The 21,243-nt window shown below is 34.4% G+C and overlaps 1 protein-coding gene and 1 long non-coding RNA gene across 2 annotated transcripts in view; one reads left to right on the top strand and one right to left on the bottom strand.

The window, feature by feature from the left end:
• tm6sf2b (transmembrane 6 superfamily member 2b) overlaps window positions 1-21,243 on the bottom strand; it is a 35,054-nt gene that overhangs the window by 12,272 nt on the left and 1,539 nt on the right. Inside the window, 6 exon segments of the mRNA NM_001080661.1 lie at window positions 3,886-3,987; window positions 4,061-4,185; window positions 4,259-4,341; window positions 7,790-7,893; window positions 7,987-8,084; window positions 16,632-16,735. Of these exon segments, the coding sequence (NP_001074130.1) occupies window positions 3,886-3,987; window positions 4,061-4,185; window positions 4,259-4,341; window positions 7,790-7,893; window positions 7,987-8,084; window positions 16,632-16,735 (616 nt within the window).
• Window positions 10,197-20,379, top strand: LOC141380101 (uncharacterized). Its single transcript, XR_012397547.1, has 3 exons — window positions 10,197-10,316; window positions 18,004-18,143; window positions 18,486-20,379. It is a non-coding gene; the product is annotated as an uncharacterized lncRNA (long non-coding RNA).

Below are 21,243 nucleotides of genomic sequence, written 5' to 3'. Positions count from 1 at the left end.
GTACTATACAGCCTAAAAGTTTTAGACCGCTAGTATTTTCACTAATAAAGGATTAAAGTTTGTTATTTCTATATTTTTCTGTAGCATGTCAAAACCTACCTGCAAAGCTACCTGGAAAACTATGGGCAAATGTTTTGAATGCAAAGTGTGCTCATATTAAATGTTGATTTGATTTAGTTAATATAAGTTATGTGATAAATAAAATGTATTTTCTGCAATAAACTTTGAAAGCATCCTCACTTTACAGCATTTTTACAGCAAGTGCTTAAAACTTTGAACAGTACTGTTGTCACGATCCCCAGAGATCTAATCCTTGCAGATCACTGGAGAACTACACACCTGTCACTGAATTGGACTACAAATACCATCATGCACCTTACACACACCAGTTCCTCATTGCCCCTGATTACACACAGCTGGTTACTCAGCATGGACTGATTACCTGGACTTTATATTCACCTCTCACACACATACACACACACACACAAACACGTTGCTGATGTCGCACACGAACTGAAGACCGGGTGGGGGGAAGGGGGGGATGCCGCTGGGGCACTTCAGATCCTTTTGCAAGGGCACTTTTTATGCAAGACTAAAAAGGGCATGTGCACTGCTAAGGTTGAGCCTTATGTGTGCACGTGCCTGGGCTTAAGACTTTTGCACAGTTCCGTACATCAGTGCACAGTGTTCATAAAAGTGTGTTCTATACTGACACTGAGGAAAAGAAACTTTTTGTGTGTGGGTGTGCACAAAAATATTCATGTTGCTTAATGATATTCCAATTGAATCACTGAAAATTGTTGGTAGCTTTTTAGAATTTGAGTGAGTTGGGGCTCTTGCTGTCTATGGAAGGTTAGAGAACTCCCATATATCATCTTAAATATTTTAATTTGTGTTCTAAAAATGGAACAAAGGTTTCAGGGGGGTGAAATATAGTAATATGTAAAATATTAGTTTTTACAAATTTTACAAAGTGGATTGAACATACAAAAATTATGTCATGACCAACCCCCCCTAAATACATTTCTGGAGAGAGCAAAATACCTCCCAGGAGCTACATTTTTTGCAGTTATTGTTTTCGCAAATCCACTGGAGGCTCTGTACGCTTTTTCAGATCTCAAATTTCTCTCGCGAGTGCCATTTGTGTCTCCACCAGAGGCCACTGTTGACTGATTAACTGACGGACTGACCAACCCTTTGATTTACCCACCTTCTCCCTTCCCTAAATCCAACCAATAGTGTTTTTAAAAGCATCAATTGACCTGCCCACCCCCTTCCCTAAACCCATTTTTTTGAAGGTTTTTTTTTTAGATTCGACCACATTCTTACCCTTCATGTTATTTACTTATTTATTTATTTATTTTTTGGCTATTGTTTTTGTCTTTGGCAAAAAAAGGTAATGATTCGCACTCAACTGCTTAAAAGACAGACATTTCGGCACAAAGCCTTCCTCAGTGTTTTTGTCTTGCTAACTTTCTGGAACTGTTCTTCACCTGACTCGAACCCCATCATCTCAGTCAACTCTGCTCTGCATGTCAAGTCTGCCGTTGTACGTGTTGAGCTACCGGAAAATTGACATAGCGAGAAAGGGAACAACGTCATACCAACCTGTAGTGTTTGTTTTAAAAACAAAATGTAGCCATACGTAGCGCTGCCACATAATTCGTAATCTCCAGAAACGTAAATAGGGCTGCATTTTTTAGTTATATAAGTTCAGTGAAAAATGATTAGCCCTCTTGTGAAATATAAATACTTTTCTAAAATTTTCCAAAGGGTGTTTAAAGAGCCCATATTATGGGTTTTTGAAAATTCCCCTCCATGTAGTGTGTAACACAGCTCTAAGTGAAGTGAAGTATCCAGCTAAGGCTTAAATCTGTTAGTGTACAGTGTTTAAAACTGTTGATTCATCTATAAAAGAGTCGACTCATAGTGCTTCAAACGAGTCGCCTTGATACCGAGTCATTAGGTATTTCGCCATGACGTACGAACGAAACCAAGTTATTCACGTGCACGCGCAAACCCGGGAGATTTCAAACCTGAGGCCCCGCCCTCTGACGCAGAAACCCAGACACACACACACACACACACACACCCACAAACACACACACACAAACATGCCGGTCGATTGAAGTCACACTGCAGATGGATATATTGAGTCTCTACCCAAAGATGAAACCTCAGCATTATAGCCAAGCAGTTGGAAACTACTGGAAACTTCTGGAAACTACATGCTACAAAGAATACTTCATCAGCGTTTGTTAAAGGAAGGATCATTAAAGAGTAACTTACTGATGGACGTCAGGATGGATTTTTCTTCCTCCATTTCTCAAGTGTAAGTACGTGCGGTTAAAGTTGCCTCGTTGACTCTAGCTTAAAAATGTATTTAGTTGTAATTTGTTACTTGTAACCGCGTGTTATGTATCAGGTTAACTGGCTATATTCTCTTATCGCGTGCAAAGTCACGTTAAAAATGCGATGCGTGCTGCTTTGTTAACGGAGCTCCGTGGACGAGGAGTAGTGTGTGTGTCTGTGTCTGTGTGTGCGTGTGCGTGCGCTGTCGTCCGGAGGTGTGTGTGTTTGTGTGTGTGTGTGTGTGTGTGTGTGTGTGTGTGTGTGTGTGTGTGTGTGTGCGCGCGTTGTCGTCCGGAGCACGGTTAAGTGCGTGTGTGTGTGTGTGTGTGCAATATGTGTATGTGTGTCTGTGAAAAGAGCAGAGTGAGAAGCTAGGAGATCTCCTCAACTGTTTTTGGAGTTTTTGCTCAATAAAATAGTTAGTCGTCTGAATTTTCAAGTCCATCGTCTGTATTTACATTGACCCATTGGCAGCTAAAATCCACGCCTACACTATCGAGCGTGTATGAACTGTGATTACTTTTATATTGCTGATTAGCTGTTTGGCATTTCACTCTCTGACTGAAGGCAGTCGACCAATCGCAACAGACTGTCATTGGTCCAATCGGCGCAGATTAGCTTCGTGCTAAGGAGGGGTTTGGGAACAAATGAATCACTGGACGATTCATACAGGAGTCGCTGGGATAATTAGGTAAAAATAAATGCAGATTATAAGACCATGAAAGTGTTTTTTGACCTTGCATGCATATTAAACTGTTGTTGGAGACCCTTACAACCAAGATATGACCCTGTTTCATGTATAATATGGGCTCTTTAAGATAGTTGTGACAGTATTTCCTTATTTATAGTTTTTTTCTTCTAGAGAATTCTAGAGATTTTTTTATTTATATATATATATATATATATATATATATATATATATATATATATATATATATATATATATATATATATATATATAATATTTGTATAATAACCCATATGGTCGAATGCATTGGAAAAACCACCTATAGTACTCTCCACCTACTGACCAAAAATGTGAATATTTTTGAGCTTGTTTTGTAAAAATTGCTCCAAAACAAGGTGTTTACATTTTGCAGAGTTGCACTAAAACACATGGCTTATGATTTAAATAGTTGCCGCCAAGTTTGTTTCATTTTCTTGCTCGTAAAGCTGCATAACAAGCTTATTCATTTAGTAGCACAGCAGTGAATAATCTTTGTGAAATTTACACAGAACTTTTCTCTAAAAATTAAACATTACAACAGAGTTTCTCAACCATGTTCCTGGAGGATCACCAGCACTGCATGTTTTTCGATCTCTCTTTTGTCTGTCACACCTATTACAAGTTTTGTTGTAATGCTAATGAGCGAATGATGTTAAGCAGGTGTGTTTGATTAAGGGGACATGAAAATGTGCAGAGCTGGTAGTCCTCCAGAAACATGGTTGAGAAACACTGCATTACAATATATGTTAATAGAAACAGTTTACAACCACTTATGATCAGATCAGACATATTTACCACCAACATACCAGTCCTCTAAAGATAGTAAATCCCATGGCAGCTAGTAGATATACCACAAAAAGCAGATCCAGAGGGCGCCATATTAAAGCCTTTTTCTGCTCGCGTTCAGCCTGATGAATACAAACATTATTGATCGAATGTTTCTAATTCTCATTAACCATTGATTAACATGTGGTGTTTTACCTTGTCCGCACCCACAAGACGCATATCTCTGGGCCTAGAGAAAAAAGACACAGCTCCCCATATTGGCACCAACAAAAAGGGCATGTTGAGCCAAAAGGCAGGACGTATCTCGGAGCCATATTTACCTGCATATAAAATGTGTTTGAAGGAAACGTCTATAATATTCAGCAACATTTTTGATGTTTAACGTTGACTCACCAACCACGATTCCAGGTACAAACACAATCATGTTGGCGCACAGCGATCCAGCCCAAAACAGCCCCAATGTGCGGTATTGTTGTCTAGGATGATAGGAGACGCTGATTTAGGAACATCCACTCCTTTTTTTAAACATCGCAGCATGTAGTTATGCTTGCCAGATTCATAACCTTATTTTTTATGGAACCAATTCTTACCAATGTAATTAATTTTTTGTTGGTCTCATCTAATACAGGCATGTTGGCTTATATTAATCATATAATAATAAAAAATATTTTTCATTTCTAACTAGAATACTGAGTGTATACTAACCTTTTGTTACGGACTAATTTAGAAACATCCATCTCAAATAACTGCACACTATGAAATATTTATTATGCAGTAGTTAATTTGTTATTTGTTCAGCATTAAATATATATTAATAGACATTAGTAAGCAGTTTATAAATACAGTTAAACATTATGTAAACGTTGCTAAATAACATGAGTGTCAAAATAACAAAGAACATTTGATAAAACAACAGCAATTTAACAATATTCAGTTGAAGTCTGAACTATTAGCCCCCCTGAATTTTTAGACCCCCAGTTCATTTTTCCTCAATTTCTGTTTAAACGAGAGAAGGTTTTTTTCAACACACTGTGACATTTAAAGGCTTAAGTTGGTTAACTAAACAGGTTAGAGAAATCAGTCAACTTATTGCATACCGATGGTTTGTTCTGTAGACAGCCAGGAAAAAAAATTGCTTAAAAGGGCCAATAATTGTGTCCCTAAAATGGTTTTTGAGAAATTAAAAGCTGCTAGCTTTTAGCCGAAATAAAACAAATAACACTTTCTCCAAAAGAAAAAATATTATCAGACATACTAGGAAAATTTCTTTGCTCTGTTTTGAAGGATTCGGATTTTTGCTTTCCAGTCCATCTCATCATGGACCATCGTTTATCCTTTTCATCATCCTGTTTCTCAGTATTTAACTGTGAATTGATTTTAATTAATGATTAAGTCAACACATTGCTTAATATAAGAATGTTCAGTGCATTTGCCTGTCTCTTTATACCTTTTTTCAGGAGCCAGCAAACTAGGTCAGAGGTCATGGAGACCTTGAGTGGAACTGAGGGCTAAGGACTGGAAACAACTCTTTCTATTGTTATTTCTAGGAGTTAATACTGTCTAAAATGTCTAAAGTGATTTTGCTATTTTTACGGTTAAATCTTTTAAAGTGATTCTACTTTTTATTCAAGATAGACTTTGTGTAGTAAGAATATAACTGCCTGAATGTAGATTATACCAGTTTTTAACCAGTTTCGATAAAGACGGCTGACAGTACACTCAGCCTTGGATAAGAAACAGATTATACTTTAAGTGTGTGTGTTCTATTTGATTGTTGATCCGTTTCACAGGTCTGGAGCCAGCTCTAATCAGTCTAAGGGATGTCTGACGTTTATGCTTAAGATATTGTTCAGAATGTACGCACAAACCCCACGTGCAAATGTTCCTAGTCTATCTGTGTTTTAACCAATCAGGTTAGGACACCTGTATGTGTGACTTGATTTATTTATTTAAATCTCTGACTCCGGCTCTTCTTCATCTACCAGGCTGGTCATTCTTTGGGTCAATCTGTAAACTATCCCTACAGTTTAACATCATTTGGGAAATATTTAGAAAAGAAAAAAAATTCAAAGGGGGGCAAATAATTCTGACTTCAACTGTATATATTAAACATGAACACGTATTTCAGTGTTACTCTCAAAAATGACATTTGTTGTTTGTTCAAACTACTTCTTTAAAATGAGCAGAGCAACACAACTTTTGAGGGGGAATTTTTAGGGAGACAACTTAATAGTTTTATATTCAATCAACATAAATTTGCAAAAACATATGATCAGCACTTACTAATCGCTGTAGAACACTCCCTGTCTTTTAACTGAACTACAATGCCCTTCATGCCCTTCAGTCACACACCTATTTCAGTTCACCTCCTGATTGCACACACAGCTGAAGCTGATCAGGACTGATAAACTGAAACGGGTGTGTGACTGAAGCACTGGATGAGATTTGTAGTTTGGTTGAATGACAAGGAGTGTTCTCCAAAGATCTGCAGCGTACATTTCTTAATGTTGTCCCAACATAAATCGATTTTGTGGAACCCAGCATTCTTTATTGTGTATTCAGTAATTTTAAAACTGTACAATACTTTTATTTTAGGTAAAAGAAAAATAAGGTTGCAAAGATAGATTTTTCATATGATACAGTTGTAGTTTCATTTTTGAAAGATATATATAAATATATAAATATTATATTTGTATATATAAATATATAATTGTTCTAAATCCCTCTGTCGTTCATTCTTTTCTGTTTGGAATATTAGAATATTCTGTTTAAGATTAGGAATATATGAAGAATATTCAGTTTAGAGCAGGGGTGTCCAAACTCGGTCCTGGACGCTTGGTGTCCTGCAGTATTTAGGTCCAACTTGCCTCAACACACCTGCAGGGATGTTTCTAGAAAGCCTAGTAAGAGCTTGATTAGCTAGCCCAGGTGAGTCTGATTGGGGTTGGTACTAAACTTTGCTGGACACCGGCCCTCCAGGACTGAGTTTGAGTACCCCTGGTTTAGAGCCTTTAATTCTCATTTCCAATGGTTTTCCAAAGCATAATTAGTCCTCACTCTAGAACAGGGGTGTCAAACTCAATTCCTGGAGGGCCGCAGCTCTGCAGAGTTTAGTTCCATCCCTGCTTCAACACACCATTCTGTAGGTATCAAACTAGCTTAAATCACTCAGTTAATTTGATCAGGTGTGTTTTAAAGTTTAATTAGGATTGGAACTAAACTGTGCAAAGCTGCAGCCCTTTGACACCTGTGCTCTAGAAGAACTCACAAAACTGTATGAATTTAATGAAGCATTTATTAACATACAGGTTCACAATTACTACATGCCTAAAAAAAGATGTATTAATGACCATTTGAATTGTTTATTAATCATTCACTTGATCTTAAAAACCGTGACTAACCTTAAGTAACTGGTTTATAAATATTGCAATACGTTTGTAGTAAAAAATGAATGGTAGTATGAAAATCAATCATTAGGCACATTATACACTATACTACTATTTGTATAGCTGTATTTATAAAACTAATGTCAATATTGTTTACTTAATTCTATTAACAAAGAGTTACTGCTTAACAAATGATGAATTAATAATTTGTTGATGCTTAATAAATGATTTATAGTGTGCAGTAATTATAAAGTGTTCTACTGCAAAAAGAAAAGCTGAATTCTACACCATTCCTTCTTTCTGTCCCAACACAAATTGATCAAGTTAATCATTTTACAAATTTAAGTGGATTGAACATAAAATAATAAAGTTGTCCCCCACAATTTTTTTTTAATTGTGTTGGTTCAACTCATATTAAATATTAGTTTGAACAAGCAGCAAAAGTTGGTCTAACCTAATGTAGTCTTGTTGTTTATTCAATAGTTTAAGATACATTTTTTTCATCTGTATCTAGAATACTGAACAGAGTGTTACAAACCTGCTTGACATGCGATGTATCAGTATCAGGTAAAGGATGAAGTGTACAATACCATCCCAGTAGCACATCATGATAGCATAGGGTGTACCAAGATAAGGCTCCCCCTGGAAAACCAGCAAAACCATCGTTAGACGGGGAAGATTTATACTGCAATCGATAAGATCAACTTGTCTTTCTCCTCATGTCATTACGCTAACCGTTTTCTGGTAGAACTCCATGAACCCAGAGGCGAAGCCATCATATTCTAGGGCACTCGTGAGGTCAATGACACACGTGAAGGAAAACTCTGCAAAAACTGGAAACAAAGTCAATACAGTAATACTTGTTTATTTGTTTTTTATTTTAGTTTTTTTATTGCTTTCAGTGTTGTGGTGTACAGTAAGTTTGTGTCCTGTAATCAGTAATAAATTGTAACATTGTAACCATACAATGTCTCTCAAAACTTGACTTAAATTTGGACTTTTTTTTTTATTTAATTTTACAACTGAAGCTTTGTTGGATCTTGCAGTATTGTAATCAAGAGAGATACAAATTAACTATAACATATAAGACTGAAAAAAAAAATGTAAATATGTCATTTGACTAGTTTATTAATCATTTACTTACACATTCTGATTGATTTAAAAAAAATACTGACTTTTCTTAAATAACTGGTTTGTAAATATTGCAATACTTAAGTTGAACCAAGTATGGAAAATCAATGATTAAGCACATTATACACTATACAATATGTATAGCTGTATTAATAAAACTGCTAACTAATGCCTATTATTGTAGAGTTAAACGTCTCTCAAGACTGGACTTAAGTCTGGATTTAGTTTTTTTTATTTAATTTTACAACTGGAGCTTTGTTGGATCTTGCAGTATTGTAATCCTACACAAGACCATACTGGAGAATGAAAAGATTCATAGTCTGGCAATATTTTTGGCACTACTACTACTACAAAACCCATACACTCTCACTTTCATACACACTATGGCCAACTTTGTTTACCCAATTCACTTATAGCGCATGTCTTTAGACTGTGGAGGAAACCCACACAAACATGGGGAGAACATACAAACTCCACACAGAAATGCCAGCTGGCCCAGCTGGGACTTGAACCAACGACCTTCTTGCTGTGAAGCGACAGTGCTAACAATTGAGCCACAGTAATGCCCTATATTGAATTTACACTCGCTTATTTTTTTGTCAGGCAGTCATGTAATAAGTGTGATATACTGTACACAGCTGACTGTGTATTATCCACTCATGCAACTTGTCATGAACATTATGGGCCCTATCATACACCTGGCACAACAAGGCGCAAGACTTGTTTGCTGCAATTTGTTGCTATTTTCAGACAAACGCAACCCTAATTTTCCCGTTTTGCACCATTTTGTTTAAATACCAAATCCATTTGCACCCCTTTGTGGACTTATAGGTGTGCCTATCTAAAGAGGAGGTGTGTTCAGGCGCATTGTTGGTGATTATTGTTGGCTATATTGGCTATATTGTTGGCTAGATTTAATGTTTTAATTGTATTTGATTTATTTATTTATTCATTATAGTTTTTTTTTTAAAGTGTGAAATAGAACATGTGCTTTTTTGTTTGCAAGCTATAGAAAAGGAAAAGAACATGGACATGTAAAGTCATCTTTTAGCCTAAAGTGCATAAATAGCAATATTATACTTTAAAGTATGGGGAGGGGGTAGTGGGGGCGTGGGTGCTGTTAGATCATGCGACATGCCCTTAATGCTTATGCACTATGCGCTTTAGACTTTGCGCCTAGATCGTTAAAATAGAGCCCTGTAAGAATAAAAACTGGTCTGAAATCAAACAATGAAACAGTTTATTCTTCAGAAAGTGACAGTTTCTCTTGGCTATAACGAAAGCAAAATTTCCAATCACTTTGTTCCCTTTCTTAATTGCAGGCTTTACAAGGAAACACATCTCTCTCAGTGGGATTATGAGCTCGGCTTCATTGGCTCTTTCGTAACGCTGAACTGAAATGTTTTCGTCTTTAACTCTAAGCCTTCTGTGATGTGCTGAGAGAGAAAAAAGCTCACTAATAAGATGTTTCAGAACACTCCAATGCCATATCAAGAGTTAACTGGACTACCTTTATCCTCTCTCTCTTTATTAAAAAAGACTACTTTCTTACCGACTATTGATTTCTACCAAGGTGAAAGAGGATAATGATATCTGCTAGTGGAGGTGTGAACAAAAAATGTATATTTGGAGGCTTTTTTCCACATTTAAAGTGCAGCTGTGCCAAAAGGGCACTTTGTGGAGACAGCGAATACCCCATGTGACATTTCCTAAGCGTCTGGGTGACAAATAATGAGTGGCAGGGGACATGAAGAAAGAAATTTCTTAAGCACGGAGGAGAAAATAATGACTGTAAATGTCACCGCTGAAAGCTCAGACACAGGATTTAAAGGAATAGTTCACCTAGACATGAAAACTCTGTCATCATTTACTTATTCTCACGTCGTTCCTCTGGAAGCTCATTTCTGTCTCAGAATAGAAACATGAAAAAAAAGGTAATTGTGACTTTTATTCTCACAATTCTGACACTTTTTTTCAGAGTTATGACTGTTTCTCACAGTTCTGATAACAGCTTGCAAATCTTCACAACTGCAATTCATATTTATTTACATCTAATTATTCTGACCCTTTTTATTTCTTAGAATTAACGCATCTTTCATATTTAAGTTATTTGCTTCTTTAATACTCCTCAATAATACAAAAGTTAAAAATAATCTTCCATTCACTTCAATGGCTTTTTTGTAGAAGACAAAAGAAGAAGCTTTGCGGAATGTTCACACTACTCTTTTCCATAAAGTATGAAATTAATTAAATGACAAACAGCACAATATATGTTGGAGTTAGATCATTTATTATACTTGTTATCGACTGCTTTAATACTCTATGGCCCAGTTTCACAAACAGGGCTTAGATTAAGCCAGGACTAGGCCTTGGTTAAATTAGGCTATTTAAGACACATTTATAAAAATGGCCTTAGAAAAATATTACTGGTGTGCACCTGGAGACAAAAAAAAAAAAAAAACACTAACATATTTAAAGACATCTCACCACAAGTTATTTTGAGTTAAGACAGCTCAAACATGCAATTTAATCTTGACTAGCCTTAAACCTTGTTTGTGAAACCGGGGGTATAAGTATTACAAGAGTCATAATTGTGCAATAAAATGTTGCGATTAGGTTTTTTTTTTATTCCATAACAAAAATAAGCTTCCATTCACCCTAATGACTTTTTTTTAAAAAAAGAAGACAAAAGCAGAACCTTTGCGAAATGTTCACACTGGTATTTTCCATAAAATACACAGTTAACTATAATGTAATTTGAGTTAAATCATTTTTATACTTAATTTATTGACTTCTTTATTACTCTTCAATAATACAAAAGTTAAAAACAAGCTTCCATTCACTCCAATGACTTTTGCGTAGAAGACAAAAAAAGAACCTTTGCGAAATGTTCATGCTGCTCTCATCCATAAAATACACAGTTAACTTATAATGTAATTTGAGTTAGATCATTTTTCATACTTAAAGGGTCACGAAACACCAAAACCCTTTTTTTGAGCAGTTGACAGTCATACATGTTTCCCACGCTGCTAAAAACACAATTAGGGCACATATATTTCACAAAAAAAAGTGAAAATTGGTTGTTTTTGCGTTATTTTGAGCAAATTCGTTCTTTCGGTTTGAAACTAATTTTTAAAGCTGCGTCATGGCAATTAGGTACTTGCGTGTATTCCAGTGTGTAGGCTGGCTGTCTGTACCTGGGAGTACTTTGTGACGTCTCTGAGTGTCCTGCATTCATTCATGAGAAAGACTTGGTTCAAACCATTCAACACGCTCTATTGTGTATGCAGTGTAACAAATAATATGCATAATAGCTTCGAAGACTGTTTGTACAGAGAGACGGCTGAGAGACACCAAGTTGTGTTGCCAAAACAAGTGGGAGAAGAAGAATTGTTTTATCCACTCCTTTAATTCTCTTAAGACAAAAGGAGAAGCTTTGCGGAATGTTCACTCTGCTTTTTTTCCATAAAAACACAACTAAATGAATGACAAAACAGCACAATATATGTTAGAGTTAGATTATTCATTATACTACTTAAGTTATCTACTCCTTTTTATGATGAAAATAAGCTTCCATTCACTCTAATGACTTTTTTTACGTAAAAGACAAAAGGAGAAGCTTAGCAGAATGTTCACGCTGCTCTTTTCCATAAAATACATAATTAACCGAATGACAAACAGCACAATATACTGTACTGTATGTTATAGTTAGATCATGTATTATACTTAAGTTATCCACTCCTTTTATACTCTTTTCAAAGGGAAGTTTTCAGGAGGAATTAACTGCATATTGTGAAGGAAACCAGCGGTGTAAAAGTAAAGGCAGGTGTGTTATTATAACAAGTACTTTTTTTCTTGTATCCAATTTCATGGCTGGATTGCCAGACGAGATATTGTCCACTGCCATTCTTAAAGCATCCATGAGTATCTGACTGACAGTTGCGCAGATATGACTGCTCAAAAAGACATCCGCCGAGCACAGATACACAGTCTGATAGTGGCATTCTCCATATCCGTCTTTCTCGCTTCCCTTTTTCTCCCCAAGACCTTTTAATCCATAGGGGTCTTGGTTTAGTTTACCCACTGCAGGTGCGATAGGGGAATTACAGCCTCCTTCATCACGGCAGGGGTTGAGCGACATGCTGTGCAGGATGACATCGCCACATCTGAGTCACTTTAACCCATATTTGCCCTGCTATCTTAAGTAGAATTTGTAACATTACATTTTTAAAAAGCTGACTTTTTCATTGGATTCAGAAAGGGGAAGATGAGCATGTTTATACACCATTTTCCACATGACAACTGCCTTTTAAATTATGGGTTGCACTTTCTTTTTGTGAAGCTACCATTCAAAAGAACTGAAACAAAGCTTACGCTACAAATAATCCGCATACATAGTGAACACTGAGTGAGAGGTGCGCAGTAAAAAGCCATTAGTAGGCCTACGCAGAATCCACGCAGAAATTTACAGAATTTTAGGCAATGATTGAATCTATTGATTTACTTGTATGTGTAAATTTGTATTTATTCATCTTTTTAATTAATTTCAGAAATATTATTGACTAATATGAAAATGTTTATATGATTTATTTACAATAGAGTTTGTAAAGTAATATTTTCTCTCCGATTATACGAGAGACCTGTTTTGATTATCAAATAAGTGGATCTAATTGGATTGCATGGCATTTTAAACATTAAATAAAAGTAAAAAAATATTTTTTTTCAACCCAGGCTCATTTTGAAAACGTATTGCTATATATAGATTTCTGGAGAGTGCCAAACACATCCCAGGAGTTTTTGCAGTTTTTGTTTTCACAAATCCAACAGAAACTGCTGTGAATGCTTTTCTAGATCTCAAATTCCTCTAGCGAATGCCATTCAGGCATGCTTTTCTCACGTAAATCCACCAGAGGCCGCTGTCAACTGACTGACTGACTGACTGATCAACTGACCCACCCTCCTCCTTCTCCAAAACTAACCAATAGTGTTTTTAAAAGCATTGGTTGACCCGCAAACCAACTTTCCTAAACCCAACCAACAGTTTTAAAAGCAGTCCAGAGAAAAAAATGCCCTTGCCTGACTTTTACCACATTCTCACCTTGTTATTTACTTGTTTATTTTGCTTTCTGGCCTCTGTTTTTGTCTTATCTGCTTTCTGAAACTGTTCTGAAACTGTGGTCAACTCCTTTTTTACGTTTCAAGAGTGCCAATGTACATGGCGAGCTACTGGACAAACTGGTAACAGGGTTAAAAAACGTCCATATGGAGGTAAGCCGTCAGCTGGTAAGCGCAAAAAAGAACAGTGTCATACCACCCCATAACATTCATTTTAAAAAAGGAAATGCAGCCATATGTACTTCTGGTTACATAATCCGCGATCTTTAGAAATGTATATAGGTTTTCTGAATATTATATGTAATTACAACCTTTTATTTTTTCAAATATATTTACATTGTCATTAGATTACATCCAAGATAATATTTATGAATGTCAATGTTTCTTTATTACAGTATTTGGTTATAGCTGTATAGGTAAATATACACAGTACTAACACACATACACAGTATGTAATTACAAACTTAATTACTATGTCATTACCTTGTAAATACATTGCTGTTACATTGTAATTACATCCAAGATAATATTTAATAACTTAATTTTTATTTGTATGTCATGCACAGTACTTGTGCATTTATACATAAATATAAGCAGTACATATGTAATTACGACTTTTATTTTGGATGTAATTACTATATCATTACACTATAATTACTATGTAACAACATTGTAAGTACAATGATAAACCATTGTTATTACATTGTTAATACATGTTATAATATATAACATTGCAATAACATTGTTATAATGTTGTTATTACATGTTACGACAATATAATAACTTTGCAATAACATTGTTATAATGTTATTAATTTTTTACCAATATAATAACATTGTAATTAAATTGTAAATACATTGTTAAAACATTGTAACTACATCTATGATCGTATTGTGAATGTGTTTTTGTATTTTTCATGTACAGTATTTGTGTGTTATAATTAGTAAATATATTGTAGTTACAGCAGAAATAATATTTATAAATGTAAATGTTTTTGTATTGCATGTATTGTATGTTGTTATTTATAGTTACATACATAAATATACACAGTACACATGTAATTACAAACATAATTTCTATATCAATACATTGTAATTACATTGCTAATACATTGTATTTACGTCCAAGATAATATTTATAAACTGAAATGTTTCTTTGTATATTTCATGTACAGTTTTTGTGTATTTATACATAAACATAGGTGCAGTAGTACATATGTAATTACAAACTTTTATTTTGATTATAATTGCATTGTCATTAAATTATAATAACTATGTAATAACATTTTTATGTTGCTGTAGCATTGTAATTACATCTGAGATGTCATGTGTATTTAAAAACTTTTCTTATGTGCAACTACTGTGTCATTACATTGTATCTACATTGTAGTTACATCCAAAATATTATTTATAAATGTAAATGTTTCTTTGTTTATTGCATGTACAGTATTTGGTTATTTATAGCTGTATACGTAAATATACACACTAAACATGTAATGTGTAATTACAAACTTTTATCTTGGATGTACTTAACATGTCATTACATGGTAGTTACTATGTCATTACGTTGTAATTACATTGCTATTACATTGAAATTACATCCAAGATAACATTTATAAGCATATGTGTCTTTGTATATTTCAAGTACAGTATTTTTTTGTGTGTTTATATGTAAGTATACACGGTACATATGTAGTTTCAAACTTTTATTTTGTGTGAATTTACTTTGTTGTTACATTGTAATTACATTGTAGTTACATCCAATATAATATTTATAAATGTAGTTTTTTTCTTACAGTATTTGGTTATAGTTGTATACATAAATATACACAGTACACATGTAACTACAAACATAGTTACTATTTCATTACATTGTAGTTACATTGCTACTACATTGTAACTACATCCAAGATAATATTTATAAACTGAAATGTTTTTTATGTACAGAATTTGTGTATATATATAAACATATGCAGTACATATGTAATTACAAACTTGTATTTTGGATGTAATCCCTATGTCATTACATTATAATTACTATGTAATAACACTGTAATTACATTGTTATATTTATACATCTATGGTAGTGTTGTAAATGTATTTTTGCATATTTTGTGTACAGTATAGTATGTTTTATATTGTGTGTTTAAGTACAATTGCAAGCAAATATATAAAAAATATATAGAAAATACTTTACTGGAGATTTTAGTAGTTTTCAGAAATTGTGATTTTATATTAAGTATTAAAGATTTCAATTGGAAAAAATTAAAAATATATTATATTTCCAATTATATTATTCCAACTCCTTATCTGCAGTGATTTTTACAGTGATTAAAGGGATGATCTTCAAGACAATACTTTCTGTAAGCAATTTGTACAAAACCTATACTAAAATCAAAGAGAAACGCAAGTTACATTATGTTTAGCAGAAGTAAATGAGTTGACAGAGAAGCTGACTTAACCTTGCTCAGAGAAACGCTGTTGCTGTCAAACATTGTTTACTTCACTAAGCCGGTTTAATGGTGAAGAGATTGATCGAATATGCCTATTGAAGGTTTGTGAAGAAATTTCATACTGCCTTGTAAAAGTCTTTTGTATTATTTTCAAAATACCAAAATACAGTATTTAATTTAGATTTTTGGCTGCTGCGTTTTGAAGTTTATTTTGATACACTTAAAATTGAGATATTTTGTATTAATAGTAATACATAGCTAATATTCTAGTAATAATCTGCTAATAAGCAAGTACGCAAACGTGATAACTGGTCCCCAAACTAAAGTGTTACTGCCAACTCTATTAATCACATGTAATTGATATGACTGATATGACTATGTTTTCTCCTTTTGAAAAAAGACAAAATAATAGAAATGACACCCCAGCTTAGGGATTAGGGAGTGTAAATATCCCACAATCTTTTCTATGGTGACATAAAAGGTCAATGAAATGCTAGCACTAGCTTTGTGCCAATCATAATGAGTTTAAATTGCTTTAGCATTCAGTGCAGTAAAAAAAAGTAAGTACTTCCCCCAGTTGTGCTACAAAAGAAACAGGATGCAGTTTTGGCGACAAGTTCAGGATGAAATGCAGAATGTGGATAAATTCAGTGTTTTTAAGAATCAACCAATCAAATCATACCATAGAACAAAGGATCCTTAGGAGGATTGAAGCGCGTAGCGAGGTAGACCAGGAGGAAAACTGCCACAAGAACAGCCACGCCAATTTCAAGAATAACCACTGGCCTGAAAATACAAAACAATAATCAATAGTAAATATTAGAGCAAATTTAGCTTGCTGTGGGATAGAATATATAAAATAGATTTCTGCATGTCAATTATTTTGAACATTTTACAGCATACAATACAGGGAAATAGGATGCTGAGGTTGTGATAATTATGTGTAAAAAGAAATTATGGAATATAAGAATAATAAAATGTGTTAATTGCATCTTTTATTTTACAACTCTGAAATTTTTACAATTGTAAGTCTAAATAATTGCAAAATATTTGCAAGGTAAAACTCAGAATTGCAAGATGTATGCTTGCAATATAAAATATTTTGCATATATTACATTGCATCGATATGCCAACTAATTCTAATTAGATCATAAGTAGACTGTTAGGTTGGGGTTAGGGTTAATGTAAGTTGTTATGTACTTGCAAAGTTTCTTATAGTCAGTTACATGTCTGTTTAGCAGCAGTATCAACATATTATGATATGATATTGAGCAGAGAGTCTACTAATACTCAAATGGACCATCAAAATAAAGTGTCACCCATTTTCTTTCTTTTTTTCTTTTTTTTTTTGACATTCTGACATTATCACGATTATGATATTTTAACATCCTCTAATCCCTATAGACTTTTTATTGTGAAAAAAATCTAAACATTTTGGTTCACTCACACGTTTTGAAATTGTGAGAAATAAATCCATAACTGGAGAAAATAAAGATGAAATTATGAGAAATCCAATAATCTTGCAGTTTATGTAACACATTGACTCATAATTTTGACTCTTTTTTTTTTTTTTTTTTTGCTATATTCATCTCATAGTTACATAATTTCCAAGCCAGGCTCAGTCTGAAAACATACTGCTATATACATTTCTGGAGAGCGCCAATTACATCTCAGGAGGTAGGTTTTTTTGGCAAATCCACCAGAGGTTGCTGTGTACGCTTTTTCAAGATGTCAAATTTCTCTTTTTTTTTTTGCCATTCATGACTGCTGTTCTCATGTAAATCCACCAGAGGCCGCTATTGACTGACTGAATGACTGACTGACCAATCGCCTGACCCACCCTGTTCCTTCCCTAAACCCAACCATTAGTGTGTTGAAAAGTACAGATTGACCTCAACACACACTTCCCTAAACCCAACTAAAATTAAAAAGCAATCCAGAAAAAGAAAAGCACTGAAAAGCCTGATTTTCACTACATTTTTAGATTTCACCACATTCTCACCCTGTAATTTATTTGTTTATTTTATTTTTTGGCTTCTGTTTCTGTTTTTCAGGAATCATGCTTTGTGGACTCAAACCCCATCGTTGTGATCAACTCCTCTCTACATCTCAAGTCTGCCGACGTACATGGCGAGCTTCGGGAAAAACTGGTACCAGCAGGAAAGCCGGACATATGGAGTTAGGCAGTCAGCTGGTAAGCATGAAAATGAATGGCATCATAACAACTACCAGCATTTGTTTTAAAGACAAAATGTAGCCATTCGTTCTCCAGGCTACATCATTCGTGATCTCTAAAAATGTATATAGGCCTACCTGTCAGAATGTTGATAGTTTCCCAAGATTTGCAAAAGTATTTTTCTGAGATTGTTAACATCTCACATTTTGTCTAATATCTTCATGCGTTTTTTGAGAAATAAAATCAGAATTGTGAGCAACCTAAAAACTCACAATTTGATTAAATAACAGTGACGTTAACGTTTTTTTAATCGCAAGTCTATGTCATGATGCTTTACTATGGCTGTTTCTCAATTCCAAGAACGCAGAGAACGGACTTGTGTTCTTCTGGAGACCGGTCTTGCCAGGTGTCCTCGGAAGAACGAACTCAGGAGACCTCGAGGGCAGAGAATGCGTCCTTTGAGAAATGAGATGCTGCGTTCTTCCTGATGGTCATGTGACCTTCACGCGTTTTAAATGGAAATTATTTAAACATTACAGCACTCATACAACAATTTTTTGTTTCCCCCCTCTTCAAAATATATACTTTGCATAAAACATTATAAATATACTCTGAACAATATAAATAAAACTGATTTTAATACAAATTTCAGCAAACAAACAACCCTTAATGTGTTTATTCCTTTATTAAGATATTCATGTTAATGTTTACTTTCACCGTTTCATTTAGGGAAACTCCTGAGGTAAATAAGTGATATCTCTGAACTTTAATAATGAATCTAAATAAAATGCTGCACTTTCCACCTCAAGTCGCAATGACTACTGGGACTTCCAGAGCGAGTTTGGTGCTCAAGTCTGCATCAGTGCGTCCTCGATATCAAGATCACATCCGGGAAGTTTCACGCATCCTCCGTACTTGCGGTCTTGAGTATTGGAACTGAACTTAAGCAGCTGATGATGACGTTGCACGAGAACACAAGGACGCAAGACCGCTGAAGAACGCATATTGAAAAACAGCCTTTTAATACAAAAAAAAATCTTTTTACGCAGAATTGTGTTCACAGAACTGAGTTTTTATCTCACAAGAGCTTTTTCCTTTGAATTGTGAGAAAAAAATACGTAATACCTTTATTTATTTATTTATTTACTTATTTTATGCGGCTTCAACAAACGCAAATGCTTTAAAATGATTTTAAAAAGAATAAAAGGAAGAGTAATGAAAATTAAGAAAGCAACAATAAACACCGCTGATGCTTTTCATCCCTTGAGGAAGGATTTATCTTGCACTCGCTTAAAGACATAACAATGGCCCTATTATTCTTACTTTTACAATATTAAAAGGTATTGAATGTTTAATCAAGAATTTACCCTTATGTCTTGAAGGACACCACCTTTGCATACTTTATGAAAAAATTATATAATTTCTGATTAATTTTGCACAAAGTCTTGTCCCCAATTACTGTCCGCCGTGTATTCAGCCATTCTCTTTCCTGTCTCCAGCAAGCGGGCAGAGATGAATGGTTTGGCAGCAAGGACTGTAATTATTCCAACACCCAGAGCTCCAAATAAGATGGGAAAGCACGTGATGCTCATCCTGCCTTTCTGAGACGTGATTACTGTTGTATGAGGAGCAATTCAGGCAGAAAACACTTCTTATTGTCATTGAGAGTCAGTACAGCCTCCAGCAGAGACGCTTGTTGTTTTTCATTTAGATTAATGGATGGTGGCATAAAAATGGAGTGACATGCTAATGAAATTCCATTGATTCTTGATGGTATGTCCAACTATTTTTTATTAGCTAGATCATATGTGTTCGAACAGATGCAAAAGATGAGGAGTAAACAAAAATCTTCTCTTGATCCAACTGTCCAAAATTCAGTGCAGAGTAAATGGACAATGCTAAATACAATTATAAATGGGGTCTGAAAGTGTGTTCACCTCCAAAGGTAAAGTGGTTGACGTAAAGAATACCTAACCATTGAATTACTGAACCCAAGGTGCATTATTTCCTAATAATTCAATGAACAAGAGGCAATTATTCTGCTTATACTATGGTTACTGTGTCTAAAGACACTGTTACAGTGCTTCGTTTGTCAGACGTTTTCACTTTTTTGTCCTCAAACTGTTCTTGAGTGCAATTTTAGTTTCTTATGCATCTCATCAAAACCCTTCTGTGTTATTTTGATTTAATTGTTATTTGACTTTTGTAGGCTGTGAAATAAATAAAATCAATCAGCGCAGTGATGTTGAACTCCAATGCGGTCAAAAGCTGCTTTTCCACTCTACTATAACGGTTCTCTTTGCTTAAACACTCCAATTGGAATGTTATACAAATGCATTAGTTGTTTTAACATAACAAGCGATAGGGGCAATGGTTAGAGAGATTTGGGACTGCTTACAAATCCACCAGAGGCCACAGTGTGCGCTTTTTGAGATCTCAAATTTCTCTCGCAGGTGCTATTCGTGCCTGCTGTTCTCACGTAAATCCATCAGAGCCCACTGTCGACTGACTGTCTACTGACTGAATGACTGACCCACCCTCCCCCTTCCCTAAACATAGCCAATAGTGTTTTAAAAGGCACAGTAGAATGTTCATCAGCCAATCAGATTCAAACATTCAACAGCCCAGTAGTGTAATATAAGTCCTTATAATTATGTAGATGTGTTATGGAAATCAGAGTTTGCTTGTAATTGTATATACTGAGAAAACATAAATCTTTACTATATATATATATATATATATATATATATATATATATATATATATATATATATATATATATATATATATATATATATATATATATATATATATATATACACAGTTGAAGTCAGAATTATTAGCCCCCCTTTGAATTTTTTTTTTAAATATTTCCCAAATGATGCTTAACAGAGCAAAGAAATTTTCACAGGATGTCTGATAATATTTTTTCATCTTATTTGTTTTATTTCGACTAGAATAAAAGCAGTTTTTAATTTTTTAAACACCATTTTATGAACAAAATTATAAGCCGCTTTAGGCTGTTTATTTTTATTTTTTTGATTGTCTACAGAACAAACCATTGTTATACAATAACTTGCCTAATTACCCTAACCTGCCTAGTTATACTAATTAACCT

Source organism: Danio rerio, chromosome 22 (assembly GCF_049306965.1).
Source record: "Danio rerio strain Tuebingen ecotype United States chromosome 22, GRCz12tu, whole genome shotgun sequence".
Classification (NCBI taxonomy): domain Eukaryota; kingdom Metazoa; phylum Chordata; class Actinopteri; order Cypriniformes; family Danionidae; genus Danio; species Danio rerio.
The sequence above is the reverse complement of the archived record's forward strand: the minus strand, read 5'-3'. Positions and strand labels throughout refer to the sequence as shown.